At 30.0% G+C, this 24,307-nt stretch overlaps 2 protein-coding genes across 5 annotated transcripts in view; one reads left to right on the top strand and one right to left on the bottom strand.

The window, feature by feature from the left end:
* Nucleotides 1–9,968, bottom strand: part of sbno2a (strawberry notch homolog 2a) — a 38,167-nt gene extending 28,199 nt beyond the window's left edge. For 2 of the 4 annotated variants that reach the window (XM_051134587.1, XM_051134563.1), the window contains exons 1-5: nucleotides 9,798–9,960; nucleotides 9,057–9,233; nucleotides 7,114–7,193; nucleotides 5,471–5,558; nucleotides 643–807 (exon numbers count right to left, since the gene is read on the bottom strand). In XM_051134587.1, the coding sequence (XP_050990544.1) occupies nucleotides 643–807; nucleotides 5,471–5,558; nucleotides 7,114–7,193; nucleotides 9,057–9,176 (453 nt within the window). In that variant the 5' untranslated portion in view covers nucleotides 9,177–9,233; nucleotides 9,798–9,960. Of the gene's footprint in view, nucleotides 1–642; nucleotides 808–5,470; nucleotides 5,559–7,113; nucleotides 7,194–9,056; nucleotides 9,234–9,797 lie in introns of all 4 variants that reach the window. The other 2 variants (XM_051134578.1, XM_051134571.1) reach the window with 2 other exon arrangements.
* A 2,248-nt stretch (nucleotides 9,969–12,216) lies between these two features.
* tm6sf2a (transmembrane 6 superfamily member 2a) lies at nucleotides 12,217–22,869 on the top strand. Its single transcript, XM_051096829.1, has 10 exons — nucleotides 12,217–12,436; nucleotides 14,244–14,347; nucleotides 15,152–15,249; nucleotides 18,259–18,362; nucleotides 18,451–18,533; nucleotides 18,700–18,824; nucleotides 18,926–19,027; nucleotides 19,113–19,205; nucleotides 19,356–19,475; nucleotides 20,965–22,869. The coding sequence occupies exons 1-10, from the start codon at nucleotides 12,345–12,347 to the stop codon at nucleotides 21,172–21,174; spliced, it is 1,131 nt and encodes a 376-aa protein (XP_050952786.1). The 5' UTR covers nucleotides 12,217–12,344; the 3' UTR covers nucleotides 21,175–22,869.
* Nucleotides 22,870–24,307: the final 1,438 nt, after the last annotated feature.

Genomic DNA, 24,307 nt, shown 5'->3' on the forward strand with positions numbered 1-24,307 from the left:
TAGGCTTAAGCTACAGAACAGCTTGAGTCAGAATCCTGCAACGATCAAATGAAAGCCCACTCCAGATACTGTAATCTCCTATTTGCAGATGTTACAGCGTCTTGCAAGTGCTCTACCGAATGGATCTTTCAATTTTACGCTATAAAAATGATCTGAGGCTGTCAAAAGACTATGAAATTGCCTTGTATTATTCTTGCATGGACTCAGTCGCATTTTCGAAGACTGAACAGCTTCCACCTCAGCTGCATGAGATAAGAACATTTTTATACTTTCTTGGGACAAGAAGGAGTTGGAGTGAACATTATGCATATATTTTCCTTTTCCATACAAAGAAATGCTGGCAATGACTGGATGCACTTCGATTCACAGTAAAGACGCTTTTCTGTCATGTATGACACTTGCGCACTTTGATAAGAACACAAAACGCAGGTGAATGCCAGTCAAAATCAGGGTAATCAATGTATCAGATTATGCTTAGGCTTTTTACGCTGATAAAGGAAAATGGTTCAATGCATGTACATGACCATAATCTTTGTTGGCTTATTAAGTATAATAGGCTCAAAAATGTGCATGCAAACATCCATGTGACCATTGAAACCATCAGACAATTAAATATCCAAGAGAAAAGCAGTGCATGAATACCGGTCTCTGACTGTGTCCAGGTATTTCCCAGTACATCTGTGGCGCGGGGACCTCGGCGGGCAACTGTGCCAGGCTATCGGTGCCAAATCCTGAAGGGTCTGGATACTCTGACAGCGAATCAGATGGTGAGGAGAACAGCGATGTGTTGGACAGCTCATCTATGTCCTGAAAACAACCACAAAAAACATGTTCGGAAGTTGACAATTTTATTTACTAAAATACACAAAGCAGTTTTATTTTAGATACAGTTATCCAGCCAAAGCGATAACTAATACTATTTAATTTTTTTTTAAAGTGTTACTTGACATAAAATAAACTTTAACTGAAATAAAATAATAAAAAAAAAAAAAAAAAAAAAACTGAAAGTGAAATAAAATAAAATCATTTTTTAAAAAAAAAAATGACAAAAACAAACAACAAAATGACCAAAATTTCAACTAAAATCTAAAAACTAATTGAAAAATAAAAAAGTCAAATATAAACACGTTTCGTAACTATAAATATTTTTTTTTTAAAATGTTACTTGACATAAAATAAACTTTAACTGAAATAAAAAACAATTCTAAAATAAAATAAAATACATAAGGCTTAAATTAAATATGAAAACATTGCTTTGTTTTTAAAAATGAAAACTACTAAAAATCACACAAAATGAAAATAACTACAATTAAAATTTTAAAAATAAAAACTAAATCGAATATTAAAAAAAAAACAAGTTTAAAAGTCCATACAACACATGAACTACATTTTTAAGTCTTCTGAAGTCATAAAATCGCTTTGCATGAGGACAGATTAACTCAATAACTTTTATTAAATTCATAAGTGTAGCTACAATTCTTCAAAAACAAAAAGACGACAGCAAGTCAAACTGGTCTGACATGAGTTAATGACATTTAATTTAATGCTATGATAATAAGAACCGGAGCTCATAAAATCATCTGATATATGACACGCAAACTGCGGTTTGTCTTTTACAGCAGCTGAGGACTCAACACATTACTTCAGACTTGGCCAATGTCCAAAAACATTCGCTGTAAATCTGTCAATAGATGGTTTTCATTCCTGGAAGCTTCAAACAGTATTTCTGATCACACTCGAGGCAATAACCTCCTGTTATTAATAAGAGAAAATAAATATTGAAAACTAGACACCTCTAAAGTGAAGCCACGTCTATGTTTAGGGGTCAAATGCACATCTTAGGCGTTAATGTAAGGTGTCATTTTTGTGCAGATTAAATTTAGCAGTGGAAGTGATGTTTATTATAAAAAAAGGATAGCTAAAATAAGCAATGGCTTCAGCAAACACCTTTTCTGGTTAATATGTAAAATCATATATAGTTTTTAGAAACTATGCATGAGGACAGAAATAAAAAAAACACTGATGATTTTGACAGTGCAAACCTCAATAATACAGTAAACTTCAAGTCAGGCTTAAGCTACAGAACAGCTGGAGTCTTTCACAAACCCAGAATCTTTCAACAATCAAACGAAAGCCCATTCCAGATACCGTAATCTCCCATTTGCAGATGTTACGGCCTTTTGAAAGTACTCTACTGGATGGATCTTCCCATTTTAAGCTATAAAAATGATCTGAGGCTGTCAAAGGACGATGAAATTGCCTTGTATTATTCTGGAAACTACTCTGTTTCCAACAGCAAGATGTCCAGTTGCGTAAGAGAGTAAAACGGGTAATTTAGCGAAGATAAAACAGGGTCAGGACTGAATGACGGGACAATAACAGTAAATTCTGTTGGACAGAAAGGAATGGGGAGCAGGGCATGAGGAGAGAGGTCAGAAATGGCCAAACACATCAGAACTCATGTCTGTAGAAGCAGATGATGAAATAAAGGAAGCAGCTCACAGCAGTTTCTATACTGATATCATCCTAAATCACGTCACAACAGCTTCAGACTTTCTACACTGGAAGGGAAGCTGCATGTCACCTCAGTGTTTACTAATAAGGGACCAATCAGCTGTGAATTTAGGCATCTTGCATTATTTTCAATGCAAATGCATCTGTATAAATTTCCCTTTGCATGGGATTTTTTCAGAAAGCAAATGCAAAAGCAAATTTATTATATTTCTAAATGTATAGAAATTTCTAAATATATCTAAATGTTCTACTAGGAATAAAATATGGGTTTATTAGATTTGCAAATAATTGCATTCTGCTGTTCACTCTTTTCTATGCAATAAAATAATCTATAAAAGAAATGGGGACTTTTATTACACGAAAACAAAAAGATTAGAAACACCACAATCTGACTTTGATACAAAAAATAAAAAGTTATTTTAATAAATAAAATTAATAAATGTATAATATCTGTAAATATTTTTCTAATTCTATTGTAAATAAATTATCAGACAGAAAAAAATAATGCTGCTGAAGTATCATCACAAATTAAATAAATAAATAAGATATAAAAATAAAAATATAATATTATTAAAAATAAATAAATAAATATTTTATAAAAAATAAAATATTTCAGGTAACCAATAAAGAGTAGTAGCACTAACCAACTAACTAAATAAGAGAAACTAAAAAAAAAAAAGAACCAATCAAGAGTATCAGCACAAAATAAATAAATAATAAATTATTTCTGGTCAACAATTAACAGTAGCATCACAAATTAAACAAACAAACAAACAAACAATTAAAAATAATAATACATTTAAAATATGTATAAACATTTTTTCTGTGTTCTATTGTAAATAAAATATCAGACAGAGAAAATAATGCTGCTGAAGTAGCATCACAAATTAAATAAATAATAAATAAACAAATAAATAAATAAGAGCGAAAAATACACTTTTTCAGATAACCAATAAAGAGCAGAAGCACTAAATAAATAAATCAGACAGAAAAATAAAAGATTTCAGGTAACCAATCAAGAGTATCAGCACAAAATAAATAAATAAACAAACAAATAAACAAAAATGATTTCAGGTTACCAATCAACAGTAGCATCAGAAATGTAAGAAAGAAAGAAAGAAAGAAAGAAAAAGAGAAAGATTGATCTCAGGTAACCAATCAACAGCAGCATCACAAATTAATTAAATAAACACATGCATACATAAAAACTAAAACTAAAAAAAAAACAAAAAAAACACGACTTCAGGTAGCCAATCAGATTCAACCAAACCTGAGGGCCATCCTATCTCAGAGTACAAAACCACAGCATCTGCATACAACAGTGCCAGAAAGACTTTCATTTGAGAAAACCATTATAGCTTAACACCGCAGGAACTGATGCAAATAAAAATTCACTTGAACACTGCACCTACTCATGAGAGTCTAACCGAAATTACTAAAATACACTAAAATACACCCTTCCAACAGGTAACATTGACCTAAACACAATCCAGTGTGTGTTTTCTCTGGGGTGTGGTGGTCTTCGCTCAGGAAATGATGCTTTTGTGTCCATATTTACAGGCAGTCGAGTCTAATTTTACCATATGTGATTTAAGAAGTGTTGACAGCAGTGTGGTTCCTGATAGTATGCAAATACAGAGTAATAGTGAGTATGAGCCTGAACAGCAATATATAAGCTCATAACTGATATTTCCATTTGCAAACATTTCGTTATGCGGCTATCTGAACAAAGACGACTAAACAATCAAAGATAAAGCTGGAAACTTTCAGCTGGCAAACCTATCTCAACTAGTTTCCATGTTCTCATGCGCAGAGAGAGCATAAACTCTTTCCTCCATATAAAATCACTTTCCACGTGTCACAGAGTGATAGTCTACATGGAGAAAACACTGCAGTAAATACTGCAAATCTTACTCTTTTTAATAGTACACAACAAGCAACACTAACCATTTCAAACAAGGGTTATTATAATTGCCTAAAACATTAATTACTGTAAATAAAATCAATGTGAACTTCAAATTGAAAAAAAAAATAAATAAAAAATAAATTTCAGCATTTCTGTGTACTAAAATAAACTGAAATTCATTTTAATTTTTTAAAAATGTCTATTTACATTTAAAATAAAAATTATACACACATTGAAAAAAAAAAAAAAAAAAAAAACTAATAAAAATGACAAAACACAAAATGACTAAAACTTAATTAAAATGAAAAAAGGAAATATAAAAATAAATGTTAAAATATTAATAAAAGCAAAACCAGCTCAGTGATACTAAAGTTTTTTTTTTTTTTTCAAATCATGATTCAAGAAAGAGATCTTGGTTGATTTCACTTTCACTTCAGTTCATTACATAAATAACATTCTGTAGTGGTGTTAAACAAAGTCTTATTAATGTGTTTGCATTAGTGCCACAGCTTCATCATCATAACTGTATGCTGCACTTATTAAAACCTGCCCTTTTATCCTGCACAGAACAACTGCAGTTGCTATAATGATGGTGTAAATGACCATTTGTGTTAATTACACCTGTATATTTAACATCACTGCTTTGTTCAGCTGTAGGATTGTGATTAATCCATTTTCCTACAGACTAAATTATTTATGAAAACTAAAAAATAGAATATTCAATGATTCCACATGATTCCAGGACACATCTATACATTTACAGGCACAAAAAAAACCAAACATTAGAAGACAGATATACTGATCCTCATGGGTTTTAGTAATATCTTCAAAAAGAAAAAAATGTGTCCACATTACATGACTGCATTTACAAAGAAATTATTCTGAACTGTACTGAGTTTTCCTTTTTTGGAAGTATTTTCAGTAATATGTACCACTGCCAATTCTCACGAATCAGGAACCAATTTTGAATTCATTTCTCAATGGTTCTGTTAAGTTCACCCTTGACCAAGAATACAGCAAAAAGAAAAAAAAAACTGGTTTTGCTTTTACCTGGGAGAAATCTCCATTCCGCACAAGGTCATGAAAGTCTATGTCAGACAGGTCCAGATTCACCGAGGACGGGTTCGGCTGGAGCTGCCTGATGAAACAGTGGAGAGAGAGATCAGGAAAAATCACACAGGGAGCAGAATGTCTCTAAAGCCTTCAAATACTGCTAGAATACAGATCAGTTCAGAATATTTTAGGGGTGTAACTGTACACGCATTTATACTGAACAAACAGTGTTGTTTAAAAAAACTGCATGCGGGACAAAGACGTTAAGATGCCCGCGTCAAAAGACATTACGTCCATAGAAAGCATTAAATGTAAGTTTACTTTTAAGTTTTTGGAGAATAAAATGTACAAATTTTGTTGAAATAATGTTACATTGTCATTCACTGTAACATATTTTTTATGTAAAAATTCAAACAACATTCTTATTCTGGCTTGTAGCAATTAAAATATATAAAAGAATAAGGGAGCATATAAAATTTTATTGTGTTTTCAATGAGTAAAAAAATTCTTACTGACAAACGGGCAAACCCTAGGATAGTGGCAAATTTTGTTTAATAAATGTGTAATAAATGTTTAATAAATTTAGTAATGTGTGTTTTAAAATTTTTGTTGTAAATATGCCTGACAAGACTGTTACACTGAATGACATTTTAGTGGGTGTCTTCTGTAAGTTAGGAAAAAATGTATGATATTTATTTTTTGCTCAGAAAAACAAAAACAAAAATGTAATTAAATTAAACAGAAAACTTTTAAATATTTTTTTTGGAAAAACAACAACTTAAAGTAGTATTACACTTATTGCTTTTATGCTTAAACGCTTTTTTGTCCATGCACAAAACAAACTATTTGAAACTAGTTTTACACATCTTAATTTTAAACAAACTGATATTGATTCTTAAATCCTAATACATTATATATTAAGCCTTCACCCAATATTTGCAATAAGCTGTGTAATAGTTCTCTTTCAAATTCTGTTGAATTTATCAGGAAATTCAAACAATAAACGTCATTTTGTGTAGACTATTATATCTAATAATCAACAGCAATTGAACTGAATCGTTTGTGCTCTGTTGTTAATTGGAACTTTTGATATAATAGTAACTTGCACGTTTTATCTCTAAGAAAATTGTGATTATAACTTAATGTATTTAAAGATAGAGCCAGAATTTGATCAGTAAACCACTGTTTTTTACAAAAGAAAAACATAAGCAATTTTATGTGTAGTTTTTCCTCCTCCTGTACTGAAAATGTACAGAACAGTGACTTCCAAACTGAGGTACTCACTGAAACAATTTCTGTGTATAGTTACACCCCTAGAATATTATGTTTTAGATCACTGATATATGCTACAGAATCACCAGCTTGGATGGATTTCATGAACCAACTCATGACAAAATACATATATGTCACATATATAATGCTTGACAATATTACAACAGAAACCACACTAAACTCATGAGAGAGATGGTTAAATTCAGAACGTAATGAAAATTCACCCAATTTCATATAATTTCTAAATATATAGTATAGATCTTATAGTGAATTTAAATGTTTTTGTAATGTTTAATCAAAATGCACAATTCACAAATGCTTTTTGCTTTTGCTTGTTGAGAGGAAAAGACACACTGTGCCCGACTCACCTCCCAGATTGCATAGGATAGTGCTGGTTGTATTGAGTTTGCTGTGGATACGTCCATGAGTTCGACTGATACAGCTGACTCTGGGGGAAACAGGAAACAAACAGCATATTTGACACAGGAAGTGGCCCTTTGGAAACACTGTTCAGCAGAGATATTACCCATCACCTCAAATATTTACTGGCAGTGCTGATGATTTAGTGACTCATCTTTACACGGTGAGACCTGACACAAACCCTGCACGCAACAGTTCACCAAATAAACCACCATAAACCAGGTGATGTGAGGCTACTGGTTCTAGAGAAATGATTACCATTGGCTACCAAAGCACTCCAGGTCCGTCCCATTTTGGACAAGGTTCAAGACCAGCTAGAGTTATAAGGATGAAGAAGACCAAACTGTTCAAAACAGCAGATTTAATCAGATTAAGGAAATTTGTCATCATGACAGTGACATTAGAAAATGCAGCATCAAATAGACTCACACAGGTTTATCTACTGAATTCACTCTGCTACCAAACAATTAAACTTAATTGTAAAATTTTATAAAACAATATATAAAAACAGAAAAGTTTATATTTAGAACCAATAAAAAATTTTTGCACTGTGACAACTTCATGACAAATTTTCCCCTTTTTTTGAGGTTGAGGGGGTTCAAGTTTGTAATTCATGTAATTCAAAAATTATGTGTAAAAAAATACTTTAATTGATTATATAATATATACTTTCATTTGTTAGCTATTGTGATTCCTGGTTGGATCTAAAAAAAACTGGGAAAAAAAAAAACAAAAGAAAAAGAAAAAAGAAATTTCACAAGAAATTAAACTTAACAATAAATTTACACAAAATATATAAAAACAGAAAGCCTATTTGTAGGATTTTTTTTTTTTAATTGTGGCATTTTAGTGATAATTAAGCATTTTTTCCCAAATTGCATTACTCTAAATACACCAAAATTGCATAATTTAAACATACCTTTTTTAAAAAAAAGTACAATTACTGAATGATTAATGAAGAAAAATATATTATTAAAATGGTAAATTATTTGTACACCACACAAATATTTTATATTTAAAAATTCAATATATTATATGTATTAAATATATATATTATATTTATAAATATATTTTTCATTCTATTTATTATATTAAAGATTTTGAACTGCTTTTAACATATGCTAATTTATGCTGATTTTAATTTTAAAAATGGTTTTACAGTATTTTTCTGTAATTCAATACAATTTACTGTACTACAGTCATTAAATTAAACAGGAATCAACTTTGACAATAATGAGAATTGCATATGGTTTCATTAATTTTACATTGGTTTACAATTAAACTTAATTGTAAAATTTTATAAAACAATCTATAAAAACAGAATTTGTTTTACACTGCGATATTTTCATAACAAATTTTCCCCATTCCTTAATTTTTTTATATATATATATATACTTTAATTTTAACCAATTTTGTACTGAACTATTGTGATTCCTGGGTGGATCTCACAAAAAAAAAATTCACAAGAAATTAAATTTAACAATAAAATTACACCAATTATATAAAAACAGAAAGGCTCTAAATACAACAAAACTGCATAATTTAAGTATTTGCAAACATCATTGTAATTAAGTCCCACAAAAAAGCAAAACACCATTATAAAACAGTCCCTAAAATAGGCCTAACTCATTTTTTAATGTAAACTAAAACTTTTTCTCATATGAACCTTGTTCTACTCACTCACAGAGGAAATGAAAAGAAATCGACCAATTTCTGGTTTGGTCTTAACAACTGAATCTCAGGTTCTCGGGTTCAGGATTCAGGTTCAAACACGTGCTGACCTTTAGCCTGAGCCTATTTATATAGGGGTAACTGTAACATTTACAGTAAACAGTGTGTCTTAAGGTAAAACGTGTGCGGTTGTCCAGACATTTTAAGGTGCAGTATGTACCTCCATGGAACTTGTGAGAGGAGGACTGGGAGCGCTGAACTTCGGGCTCCCGAGCTGAGGGCCCTCAGGGTGCAGATAGTCCTCCGTGTCCATGACAACAGACGTGGCAAGAGTGGGCATCAGGCTCCGAACAGAAACATGGTCATACGTCAAACTCCTGTCATTTTCCAGCCATCTCTAAAAGAAAAAAAAGAGATAACAGTCAGCGTGATAATCATCACAAATAATCTACTTGTTACAGTGCCCTTGTGGCATTTCTATATGAAATAAAGCTGTTATTTCACACAGAAAGCTAAATGATAGATGGATGAACAAATAGAATTCGAGGACAGGACTAATGGGTTCATATATAATATATTAAATATAGATACAGGCCTTGTCTATGTGACAGTTTGAAGGGAACTACACTTTGAGTGTGTGCCAGGTTTATTCTGATCTCTATAATACAACCTCACCCTTAATAAGAAGATATTATCAAACTAAAAACGTTTAGATATTTATCAGATTATGATAAAAGTACCTGTCTGAGCGTTTGTCAACCTGAAAAGCATTAACCAAACAGCACTGAGCCCTCAAACCCGTCACTGTGATATGATTACCAGCTCGTATTGGCTATTAAAGATTAACGCAATTGATTTATTAGCGAATTTATCAACTGTCTGCGTGTTTTTCTGACTGACTCAATGGAGCGCTATTGTTTGATTCGTGCTAACATGCTAACCTGACAGAAAACTCACTCACCGCGCGTTAATTAAACCCCCCTGTCCGCGAAACCCTTCCACGAGCACTAACGACCACTCAATCTGGGTTTTTCTTGATCGGAATAGGCAAATTGGAGGGGTTAATCCATATTTTTCTACCCCTGTACGGTTGTTTACCTACTTCCTGGTCGACGTCGCCATCTTGATCTAAAAGAAGGAGGACTCTTCCGCTGACGTCACCGCGGATGGCGCTGCGTGAATTTTGTGCATTAAGAAAGAAAATAACTCATTTGGTTTACTATTATAATTATGTTTTTATTAGTGTATTTTATGTCTGTAATGTAAATACATTTGACATTTTTTATGCATTTTATTATTAATACGGGGGTAAAATTATATTCAGTTATTCATGGATCTCTTATGAGCCTTAAATATTTGGCGCAGATATAATTCGATAAGAGATTTAATTATTAATAATATTTATATAGCATTTATATGTATATATATATATACATATATATATATATATGAAAAATTAATATTTCTATAATATTTGTATAGCATTTGTATGTATAGTATCAGTAAAATAATAATAAATTAAAATTTTAAAACACAATAGAAATAATATTATGGTACGTGATGTTTATGGAAATGTGGACTGTAAAATCATAATAATTAATAGGCAACCTTAAACAGTTTTATGTGTTTATTAATTTTTTTCATTTGTGTGTTTGTTTTTTTAAATTATTCATTTAAATTATTTTATATTAATTATTTGTTTATATTTTCTTTGTATTTTTCATTATTTTATTAATTTATCAATTATTTTTACTGTAACCACAACTGTATATATATATATATATATATATATATATATATATATGTATGTGTGTGTGTGTAATGCATGTATTAATATATATGAAAAATTAATATTTCTATAATATTTGTATAGCATTTGTATGTATAGTATCAGTAAAATAATAATAAATTAAAATTTTAAAATACAATAGAAATAATATTATGGTACGTGATGTTTATGGAAATGTGGACTGTAAAATCATAATAATTAATAGGCAACCTTAAACAGTTGTCAGGATTATGTGTTTATTTATTTTTTTATTTGTGTGTTTGTTTGTTTAAGTTATTCATGTAAATTATTTTAGATTAATTATTTATTTATAATTTCTTTGTATTATTCATTATTTTATTTTTTTTATTTATTTTATTAATTTATCAATTATTTTTACTGTAACCACAACTGTATGTATATATATATATATATATATATATATATATATATATATATGTTTGTGTGTGTGTGTAATGCATGTATTAATATATATGAAAAATTAATATAGATATATAAAATCTCTATATTACTAATATTTGTATAGCATTTGTATGTAATGTTGTTTGTTGTTGTAATATATAAAATAATAATAAATAAAATACTATAGTATACTAAAATAATAATAAATAAAAAATTTAAAATAAAAAATAATAAGGTACTTGTAAGGTAAGGTAATGTTCATTAATCATTAATATTCAATAATAGAATATTAATGAAAGCCATGAAAGCTGTCATAATATCATTAATATTCAATAATATTCAATAACAGAATATAGTTCCATCCTCTCATTTCAGTAAGGTAAATAATAAGGTACTTAATGTTTATGGAAAAGTGGACTGTAAAATCATAATAATTAATATGGAACCTTAAACAGTTGTTTATTTGTTTGTTTTAAATAATTCGTTTTATTAAGTTTTTTATTAGTTATTTATTTGTGTTTTATTTTGTTTTATTTTTGTTTATTATTATTTATTATTAATATATTATATACATATATAAACTTTCATATAGCATTTATGTGTAGTATATTTTATGACAATAATAGTAATAAAATTAAAATAATTATTAAAATAATAATATGGTACTTGCTATTTATGGACTGTAATATCACAATAATTAATATGGAACCTTAAACAGTTGTCAGGATTATGCATTTTTTAAATTTAATTAATTAATTTGTTTGTTTTTAATTCATTCATTCATTTCATTCTATTTTATTTTAGTTTACTTTTGTTTATATATTATTTTATTAATGTATTATTTTATTTTATTTTTATTTTTATTTTTATTTTTATTTCTGACAGTATGACAGCATATTTTTACTATAACCAAAAACTGTAGTAACTGATATTTTGGAGATCTTGTTAGCAGGATAAATGTTTGTGAAGTCGTAAGTGTTGGATCGTGGTTGCGGCTCCATATGGAGGTTTATTGATGGGACTCTTTCTTTAAACTAATGGGCGGTAATAGTTCAGAGTCCATGGACTTTGTAAGGTTTGCCCTGATTTCATGTTGATTCCATCATCATCAGTGCTGAGTAAACTACACGACACACAGCGACACAGAGCAACTTCACACTTCAACCTCAGGGAAATCAAGTCACAGTCTCTAGATATTTATTTTAATAGTTATTTAACAGCTATTTATTTTTTTTAATATACTGCTTGTATATTTTTTGGTGGAGTAGTTAAACGGAGCTTAGCTGATTTCCTATTTGTGGATTCCTGATTTCTCAAATGGATCTTCCTCCAGAGATTAGTGTTTTTATTCTGTCTCTGACAGCACCTTTTATTCTCTACACGATCAACCATGTGTCCTTCTTGCAAGAGTAAGTTTGCCTCTTATGTCATTGTTTTACAATAATGCAGGTTAAAAAGCATTGCATTGACATTAAACTATGCAAACTCGATTTGTTTTACAAGTTTGTTTTATGTTAGAAGTGTGACGTTTTATGAGGTTTTAATAACCTGATTTGGCCAAAAGAGGGCAATCAACCTCTACTTTATTTCATCACTTCATTCTGAGGTGATCTGATCAGTGAGCTGACATTGTTTCATACATTTCATTGGCGAATCCCATGAAAGCTGTCATAATATCATTAACATTCAATAATACAATACAGATCCACCCTCTCATGTCATAATGAAGAAAAAATATATTATTTTAATTGTAAATAATTTGTACATCATGCAATTATTTTATATTTAAACATTAAATGTATTCATAGTTATTATCTGAAATATTTTGATCTGGTTTTATGCTTATTTTAATTTAAAAATTGTATTGCAGCATTTTTACTGTAATTCAAATTTACTGTTTTGCAGTCATACTAATTAAATGGAAATCAGAAAACAAGTCCTAAAACAAGCTTCATTTTCCTTTTGTTAATTTTTTTTAAGAAATGTGATTCTGATCATCTAATTTATATACTTGGACTACAACTTTATTCTTCATTAATGAAGGAAAAAATTGATTATATATAAATATAATAAATATCATATATATATTATATTTATACATTATGTAAACATTTAGTATTTCAATATTAAATACATTAAATATATTATTTATTATATTAAATATTTTTTTGTTTATGTTTATTTTGTTTATACATGTTATTTTAACTTAAAAAATTGTATTGCAACATTTTAGTGTAATATAATAAAATCGACTGAACTACAGTCGTAATAATGTAATGTAAATCAAATTTGACAGCAATGAGAATTAAAAATTGTCCTATTTTTTTTTTCCTTTCATTTTCAAATTATAATTTTTCCACTCGTTTTGGGGGTATATATGACCTGGATATGTTTTAAGATTTAGTTTGTCATTGAACATGTATTATTTACACAGCATGCAAATATATTTAAAATATATTTTGTTAATTAAATAAATGTACATTTATTATATTAAATATTTTGTACTGCTTTTAATTTAAGAAATGTATTGCGGCCTTTTATTGTAATACAATAAAATCGACAGTATTGCAGTCATAACAATTTAATGGAAATTCAATTGTACAATAAAGAGAATGATATAGTCCTAAAACAGACTTTCTTTTCTTTATGCAAGGTATAACATATATATTTTTATTTAATTTTATTTAATTCCCCCCCAGTTGTTTTTGGGGTGAAATATGACCTGGATAAGTTTTTGTGAGATTCAGTTTGTCATTGATCATGTAAAATAAAAACAAGCCTCTGATAATATCATTTCCAAGTTAGACCTACAGCCTCATTCTTGGAAAAAGATATATTATTTAAGTTGTAAATTATTTATACAATTTTTTATATTTAAATATGAAATATATTCTACTTATTGAATATATGAACATATAGTAAATGTTGTACTATTTTTAATTTATGCTGATTTTATTTTAAAAATGTATTGCAGCTATTTTAGTGTAATACTAAAATACTAGTGTAATAATGGAAGTCAGCTTTAATAATAATGATAGATAATTGCATATGGTCTTAAAAAAGGCTTCACTTTCTTTATGCAAATTATAACTTCTTACTCACTTGTTTTCAGGGTTAAATATGACCCAGATAAGACTTCTCTGATAATTTCATTTTCATGCTTGAACTACAGACCTGCTCTGCGTTATGAATGAAATGACATGTTTTCTCTTTCAGTCCACAGGTGATGCTGGCCATAGGCATTACGGTTCTTACAACGATACTCCTCCTGGCAAACCTCAGTGTCAAAAATAAAAAATCTACCGACCCTCTCTTCTACGGTAAGACCAACACTGAAAATAAAGTCCGGATCTGAATCAAATGATTTATTTCTCTTTATTTCTCTTTCCTTTTGTTGTTCTTAAATTTGACATCATTGCACTTCACTTTATTTTTGCTGTTTTGTTTTATTCGTATATTTTTATTTGTCATCAACAGGATCAAATGTATAGCAAACTGACTTTTTTATTTGAACTCAATTCTGCTAATGATTTTTTTAGGAAAAAAGACCACAGCAGAGTTTCAGAAAAGATTTTAGTGCTCAGATTTATCTATATCTGCAATTAAAATATAGCTCAAGCCATTTAGAAGAAAACTTGGAGACAAAGTTTAAACTTAAATGGACTAACGGGACTCTCATAGCAATACATTTTCATGTTGGCCGTGTCGCTGTTATTGACATCTCTTGAGTCGGTGGACAGCCACTAAATCAGTCCGCTGCGATCAATCCACATGTGATCTCAGCTCCTCTAAAGTTTCTCCAGCCTCTATTTGTCCGGCTGCCAGTGCTAATGCATGCTCGAATCCAAAAGCAAGGCGACTTTTTCACTTGGGAATGAGGAAACTCTGGTCTGAGGACCACATGATCGAAATCCACCTTCACCTGGACAACTGTGAGCCATCATTAACTCGCTGTTTGGGAGAGAAATCAATAGCTGGCGAGGATAAGAAAGTGAAAGCCAGACAGAGACTAAGAGATGGAGGGGAGAGAGGCGCTGTTTGGGTTTGATGGGGGAGAGAGAGAAATAAGAGAGAGAGAGCGGAGTGAGAGATGTGCTGATGTTTCCAATCCGTGTGTGTTTCAGTGTTTGCCGTGTTTTCCTTCACCTCCGTTGTCAGCATCACCAACGCTCTGCAGCACGACGGATTTATCAAGGGCTTTATGGACTTTTATATAAGCAAGGTTAGATTTCACACACGCATATACACATACATTGAAGTGAATGTCTGTTCAGTTTCTGAAGTGCAAAATATTATTTTCTCAGTACACTGTAAAAAAACCCCAATTTGTTAAGTTAACTTGTTACCTGGCTGCCTTAAGATTTTAAGTTCAGTCAACTCAAAAAAGTTAAGTCAGCTTGAAATGTTAAGTTGTACTAAGTGACAACTTGGATATTTAAGTTGATGCAACTTAAAATTTAAATTTTAAGTATATTTTAAGTATCAAATATCTAAGTTGTCACTTAGTATATCTTATAATTTCATGTTGACTGAACATATTTGAGTTGACTGAACTTAAAATTTTAAATTTTAAATTTTGTTTTACAGTGTATTTTTGTCTAGTTTTCCTTTGAAAACATTTCCATTAAAAATGACACAAGATAACTCTTACTTTCTGAAAAATGTAGCAGCATTAAGTTGCTTAATACTTAAAACTAAAACAAAGCATCTGCCAGTGCACTGTAAAGAACAATTTGTTGAGCCAACTTAAAATAATTTGTTACCCGGCTGCCTTAAAATTTTAAGTTCAGTCAAATCAAAAACGTTTAGTCAACTTGAAATATTAAGTTTTACTAAGTGACAACTTAGATATTTCAGTTGATTCAACTTCAAATTTTAAGGCAGCTTGGTAACTTACCCAGCTTTTAAGTTTAACAAACAAAATTTTTTGTTAAGTCAACTCAAATATCTAAGTTGTCACTTAGTACAACTTAACATTTTATGCTGACTAAACTTATTTGAGTTGACTGAACTTAAAATTTTAGGGCAGCAGGGTAACAAATTATTTTAAGTTGATTTAACAAATTGTGTTTTTTGCTTTTTTTACAGTGTCATTTTTGCTTCCTGAAAAATGTAGCAACATTAAGTGGCTTAATGCTTAAAACAAGAACAAAACAATTTGTTGAGTCAACAAAAAAAACAATATAATTTGTTACCTGGCTGCATTAAAATTTGAAGTTCAGTCAACTCAAAAAAGTTTAGTCAACTTGAAATGTTAAGTTGTACTAAGTGACAACTTGGATATTTGAGTTGATGCAACTTAAAATTTTAAGGGAACTGGGTAACAAATCCAGATTTTTAGTTTAGTCAGCTCAAATATCTAAGTAGTCACTTAATACAACTTAACATTTCACGTTGACTAAACTTATTTGAGTTGACTGAAATTAAATTTTTTTTCTAGTTTTCAACTGAAAACAAATAAATATTCTTACTTTAAGATACAGTTACTTGAAAGGCAAAATGACACAAGAAAAAATGTAGCAACATTAAGTGGCTTAATGTTTAAAACAACAACATATAGGGTGAGAAAAATAATACTGGCTCACATTGTAGTTCGGGACCAATTCTCACTATTAACTAACTACTAATTGCCTCAAACTCCTAATTTCTTGCTTATTAATACTTAGTAAGATAGTTGTTTAGTTTATGTATGGAGTGGATTAATGATCTAAAATATGGTCATGCAGAATAATGCATTGATATGTGCTTCATAAGTACTAATAAATAGCTGATATGCTAGTAAATGCATGCTAATGAGCAACTAGTTAATAGTGAGAATAGTTGTCCTTAAAATCCTTAAAAGTGTTACCTAATATTGTCTTCCCTTTGAATTAAGGTTATTTTTCTTACACCATGTTTTGTTTTCAGAAAACAAAACTTAATATTGTAAGTCATTTTGCTTCTTATATACAAAACCAGTCTTAAGTAGCAAAGGTATATTTGTAGCAATAGCCAAAAATACATTGAATGGGTCAAAATTATGGATTTAAATTATGGCCAAAAATCATTAGGATATTAAGTAAAGATCATGTTCCATGAAGACATTTTTTAAATTTCCTACTGTAAATATATCAAACCTTCATTTTTGGTTAGTAATATGCATTGCTAACAACAACTTTAAAGGCGATTTTTTAAATTTCTTGATTTTTTACCCTCCCTCAGATTCCATACATCAATGGAAAGCTTATTTATTCAGCTTTCATATGATGCATAAATCTCACCTTCCAAAAAGAGACCCTCATGACTGGTTTTGTGGTCCGGGGTCACAAATGTACTTAAGAAAATAGGTTTTGGCCGTGTTAAATGTGAATTCAGGCAGCAAACATGAGGCAGAATTGCACTTTAAGATGGAATTAGTCACAAAAAAATGTAATAATTACTGGAAATAAAAATGCATGTGATTTAATAACATACACTGTCTCTAACATTTCCCAAAACGTTAATCTTTTAATCTTTTAATTGTAGTTTTTTTTTTTTCACAAAATAAGAATGAAAATTTAATGCATTAAATGCATTTATCATATTTTAACTTTCAGTTTTAAAGACAAAAAGCATTCAAAATATCTAAATCTGCAAAGGAGTGGATATTATGTTCAAATACTCCATTTAATGCACTTAATACTTTACAGAACAAGTTTCTTCTTCACAAAATCTAATTTTCTGTGGCTTTTTGGATGCAGTAAAATCATCAAGCTCACGTGTGCATTTTCTTGTCTCGGTCTATAATTCTGACTTTGAGGCATAAAATAATGTCATACATGTGAAAATGGGCTGAGAACTGAACAGAAAGTTGTAATCTGGCTCAGATTCAGACATGAATCATGTGTTTGTGGTGTTTTTCTGATGATTAAGGGAGAATACGAGCAAAAAATGCTACAAAATGCATCATATTTTGTGAGAAAGCGTGGCATGCTGGAGCAAAACAGACACTTTTTTTGGAATCAACACAGCAATATTAAACAAATATTGGATTTCATTCAGCAAAAATGATGCAGGAGCTGAGTTATAATGATGATTACTTATGTTTTGTCCGAATAATGAATTTCCTTCGTTCTGCAGCCAATTCAAAGTCACACTCGTGAACTAAAACAGGAATAATTCTCTCAGTTCTTTTGGAGGACACACACTTACACACACACACACACACACACACACACACACTGAAGTGATCCTCTCACATGATGTGTTAAAGGGGGAGCCGTACCTGAGCACGGCCCATGGGTTAATGATGAGCTACTGGGACGGAGTCGTTCACTACGGTCTGCTCCTCTTCATGGTCCACCGCATCACTGCAGGGTGAGCTGTTGCGCAATAATACAGCAACAGTGTATATGTATACATTTCAATTAAAAACAAGATTAAAAGTTGGTTTCTCTTCATACAGGAAGCCGTTTCGCAGTTTGGCTCTGGTGTGGGCCGGATCCATGATCGCCAGTGAGATCGTCTTAGTCACAGGCATTGTAGTAGGTAAGAAACTCATCTTCTCCGAACTAAAATCACAAGCCAAATTTACATATTGTTAAAAAGTTTCAGTACTGCTAAAAGTGTATGTTTGTTGTTAAAACACTCAAATGTCATATGTGTGAATAATTTGATGTGTCTGTAATCTGTGACATCAAATTCTGTGTTTCAGGTAAATATGGAAAAAACTTCCTCCCTGCTTTCTGGAGAAACGGCCCTTCTCTGGTTTTAGCCATATGGGCGGCGGCAAAGCTTTTCAATAGGCCGAGAGAGCTGTCAATCATTTCTGCTGACAAGGTGAAATTTCAAAACACCAGACTTTCATTTTAAATGACGTGTTTTGGCTTGTAAACATTTATGCTAGTTGAGTTGACAGATGGGTTTGATGTGGTTTGTAGGTGGAGGTCGAGCAGAAGAAATCTCTGCTGTATCGTCCCACAGACCTGCTGCTCGCGCTGGGCCTCATAGGAAGCATCATCTTCACTGCATTCAGAGGTTTTGTAAGTACCTTCTCATCCATCCATGTGTCTGTGTATCCAGTCATTTATTCTATCACTCACTCACTCTCTCTTTTTTCTTCAACAGGTTGTTCTTGAATGTTCTCTGGATTTTTGTTTCACCTACATCTTCCAGTACGAGCCGTACATGAAAGACAGCGTTGGCTTTCCAAAAGTCACGGTGAGTCAGACGCACACTTGATGCACACATTTAACATGCTGCTTTTATGCTTCGAGATGCACGAGTGCTATATACAATTGACAGCCAGTGCTGTATAGAGATATCACTGTGATGGAAACATGATGGACTGATGGATGTCGTTTCTTGTAGATGCTGGTGTTGCTCTTCTATGTTTTGCCGCTCCTGGCGGCGTGTGTTTATGGGCTTTACGATCCTGGATGCACATGGATGTTGGACTGGACGCTGGTCCTCGCAGGAGCTGTAGCTCAGGTACTTACACAGCAACCAGTGCTGTTTATTAAAAGATATTTTAAAAATGTGCTCTTTTAAAGTCTGCAATTATTTATTAATATATTTTATGAATATAAAATAATAAATTATTAGTTTTTTTTAGTTTTATACTATGCAAAAAAGACAGTTTTAACACAAGTATATTAATATAATGTAAACGTAAAGAATTTGAAGTGCTAAAATGATTACAATGACTATGATAAATTAAAGGTAAATAGAAATATTAAAAAATAATAATAAAATCCTAAAATCACAAAACAAAATTTTAAATAGAAATAGAAATATTAAAAGAATAATAAAATCACAAAACAAAATTGCTTTAAAAAAATCTGAACTTCAATTAGAAATAGAAATATATATATATAAAAAAACACACAAAACAAAATTGCTTTAAAAAAATCAAAATTTCAAATAGAAGTATTTTAAAAAAATCACAAAACACAATAAAATTGCTTTAAAAAATCTCAAAAATTAAAGAAATGTAAAACGTATTTTACACAATCTTTTTATATTATGACAGAATATTACACAATGTTTAAAAAATATAAAATAAAAGTAAATTAAAAATATTAACAAATACTAATATATAAATAACACTAAAATAATAATGAGAGGATCTTTACGTGAGAATTTAGTTTTGAACTATTCAAAACTTTTATTTACAATTATTTAATTATATAATTATGTATAATTAGACAAATAATCATTGTAGTTTTGATATTCTTTTTTGTATTGGTTGTATTGGCCAGTATTATCAGAAAATACATTAAATGTTGAAGTGCTAAAATAACCAAAACTGAAATAAAAATAAATGAAAGCTTAATAGAAATATTTTTTAAAAATAATAAAACAAAAATGTAAAAAATGTTAAACTTATTTTACACAATATTTATATATTATGATAGAATATTACACAATAATTAAAAATATAAAATAAATGTTAATTTAAAATATTAATAAATACTATAATAATATATAAATAATACTAAAATAACAATGAGAGGATTTAGTTTTGAACTATTCAAAACTTTTATTTACAATTATTTAATTATATAATTACGTATAATTAGACAAATAATCATTGTAGTTTTGATATTCTTTTTTGTATTACAAATTTTAGCTTGAAAATGCATTGAATGGAGAAATTAAGATTAATATTTTTATAGATACAATGATCAATAACAATTTTTCATAGCTGATAACTGGTATGACAGTCTAATATAAATGTACACTGTTCTGTTTCAGTAAAACTTTTCGCAATTAATCTGTGATCTAGAATTTAGAATCAAAACATAATATTACTATATAACACTTTTCAAACTGGTATTGTAATCTGTTTTTTGCCGTCTTATTGGGACAAACATGATCTGTTTACTATTCAGATCCGTGCCAATCACCAAAAAAGCCCTCATTTTAGCCAATATGATGACTGATATCTCATCCGTCTCTGTATGTGATGTTTGCACAGATACAATGGACTTACCTGGGCGCGTCTGTTCACTCCCGCACACCGTTCACCTACCGCATCCCTAAAGACGAATGGAAGCAGATCGTCACGCTGAACCTGCTGTACATGGCCGTGCCCGTCCTCCTCGCCGTCCGCTGCTACATGGACCAGGCCTTCTTCATGAAGAACGTTCCTCAGGAACAGACCAGCAACGGCAAGAAGAAGAATTAAATGAATTAATATTCACATGCAAAAACAGGACAGTGCAGCGTTTCAGAAGAGAGACTCTGCTGAAGCTGCCATAAATTATTTGTAAAAGCATCAATACATCAGTGAAATTTCCAAATGAGCCTATCGCTCTGATCCCAGCTAACAAAAATATGTTCTAAGATGTTTTACTAACATTCCAATTAAGTTCAAAGTTCAAACCGTCCAGTTAAAATGTTACATTAACGGAACATTGTATCATTTTGCAACATTAATGTTACTTTTGAATGTTCTATCAACATTCTGAAATAAATTGTAACATTTGAAAAACATCAGACAAACTACGAAGTTCTGTTAACAATATATAAATAACGTTTTCGTGCAATCATTTTGATAACATTGTTAACGGCTATTCTACTAATATTACTAGAAGACAATTTGTTCATAACATTGAGAAAACCTTGTCAGAACGTTCTGAGAACATTCCCTGTTAGCTGGGATATTATAAGCAGATACAAGTATTTGGGTTTAGTTGGGTAAATGCATTTTCTATGCTAGGTTATAAAGGTTTTCTTGCGTTTTTCATTGTCAGTATCAGTTTGATTAGAGTGATATTAGACAGATGCCTGATTTTATTTATTTTGTTATAAGCATGCACTGTATGAACACAAATAAGGCCAAAACTGTGTGGATTTGAAATATTATTACTGACCATAACAAAACAATTGTCAGTTATCGTTTTATCATCCATGTTTTGTTTTTACGTGTCGTTTTGCAGCTTTGTTCAAGTGTGAAGTGTGTAAAACAGTTTAAACTACTGATCTCTTCCAGTTTTATCTCTGGTCAGTTGGTGAAATCTCAATAAATATGGACTCTGGACTAGTTTACATCACTCTCAGAGACGTTTGAAGGCCGTCGACGCTCAGGGTGTGTCGTGATCATGACTGTCTGTGTGTGTTTAGTAGTTTCTTGCTGCAAGGAATGTATTTCATTCACTAGAACTATTTTTAATTAGTTTACAATAATACCTGATTGGGTGAATATCATAAAAAAAACACAGATACGGGATTGAAATAGTCATAAAAACCTTTTTTTATATGATACAATGTTCTGTTGTCAAATGCTAATGTTATCACCCAAATGTTTTTCTTGATGTCTTTCGTATCTATTGTTATAAATCTGTTGTATAGTTTTTCCCACAACATTTTTTTTGTGGTATACGTGTGCTCTTGTCTGTCATGAACCCTCATATCTCTTGTGAAATTCGCTGTTTATTATTCTTCGCGTTGGGCTCCAAAGGGGACGCCGGGGCACGGGTTCAGCAGGGAGCGATATTTATAGCATTGCAACACAGTGAAACTAGACAAACGATTCATCTAAAGATATCTAGATGTGAGGAAATCACATTTCTTCCTCGTCCGATCAAATCTCTGACCTTTGCTCTGTAGCTGATGACATCATCAGAATGATTGCAGTGTTGCTGGCCCACTGATCTTTCACACAGACGAGTGAAGCCTGTCAGCGTGTTGATTGACCCGATTACATCAGTTGTAACACTTTATCTGCAATGTTCCTGACGATAAGAATATAATTAAATTAAATGCTTTCAACATTAAAAATCATGATGTCATGCTGCATTATTTAAAATATTTGCTCTAACAACGATTTGATTCATTCCAGTTGCAATTCTAAAAAATGATTCCCTGCTAATGTTTTGCACATTCTCATTAGGTTATGAAAAATGCTATTTCTGAATGTTCTCTGAATGTTCAAAACGTCCAGTTTTTAAATGTTTAACAAGGTTTTTTTAAAGTTTTTTTTTTTTTTTTAAATGTTTAAAAATGATTTAAAAAAAAAGGTTTACACTTTTGTGAACATTAGCAACAACATTAGGCCAACATTCCATTTTATAATTTTGAAAACATTATGAGAATGTTACTTTTGAATGTTCTCTGAACCACGTAAGACTAATAAATAGTATCATTTAAATACATTTTATAAAGATTATTTAGAAAATAATAAATTATAATAAGATTAAATATTTCACACAACAGTAAATAATTCTAATATTAAATGTTAAGTATTTTTAAAAGTAATAAAAAACAAAAGTAAATATTTTAAACAATAATAATTCATACTAATATTAAATAATTATATTTATACATAATAAGCATATACATTTTTAAATATAATATTAAATATAATATTTAAAAACAACATACAGATATGAAATATTTTACACAGTAATAATACTAATATTAAATAATATTTATAAAATAATATTAATAATAATATGTTATAAAATGAATAAATATTAAATAAGATTTATAAAACACTACAGAATTTTAATATTACATAATATTAAATAACATTTCATAAAATATTTAAGAAAAATGCTACAGTATATAAATAATGCCCACCCCCCCCCTAATTTTTTTAGAACATTTTTAAAGTCTTAAACTTTGAATGGACATTCTGGAACAACACTTATTAATAATGCTGAAATTGTACGCTAAAAAATTGTACTGACTACAAATTATTCAATGAAAATTGTAGTTAGTAACACAATCTGGATTACACATATGAAGTGATGTAGTCTGACTACTTTTTGATTACTTTTAGATTACTCTTGACATAACTTGTTAATAACATAGACTTGAATAGGATTTTAGTGCCATATTAATTAAAAAAACAAAACAAAACAAACAAAAAAAAAACAAAGGGAAAGAAAATATATTCCATTCTTTGTTATCAACATCAAAAATCACATTACGCAGATGTTTAATTTTATTATCTTTAGCCATTTCTTTGTGATTATATAAGCAATTTCTGAGTGAATATAAATTCTGAATGTTTATTGTTCAGTTAACGTCCAGTTAAAACATTACATTAATGGAACATTGTGTCATTTTGAAACATTAAGGAAATGTTAGTTTTGAATGTTCTATCAACATTCCGAAACAAATTGTAACATTTGAAAAACATCACACAAACTACAAAGTTCTGTTAACAATGTATTAAATGGATTCATTCAATGGATTAAATTCTGAACGTTTATTGTCAGAAAATTATATTTTATTAATTCTTAATTCTTAAACGCAAAAGTCAGCCTATGAGCAATACTTAATAAAAAAAAAATAACAACATGCAGCAAACC

Source organism: Labeo rohita, chromosome 2 (assembly GCF_022985175.1).
Source record: "Labeo rohita strain BAU-BD-2019 chromosome 2, IGBB_LRoh.1.0, whole genome shotgun sequence".
Classification (NCBI taxonomy): domain Eukaryota; kingdom Metazoa; phylum Chordata; class Actinopteri; order Cypriniformes; family Cyprinidae; genus Labeo; species Labeo rohita.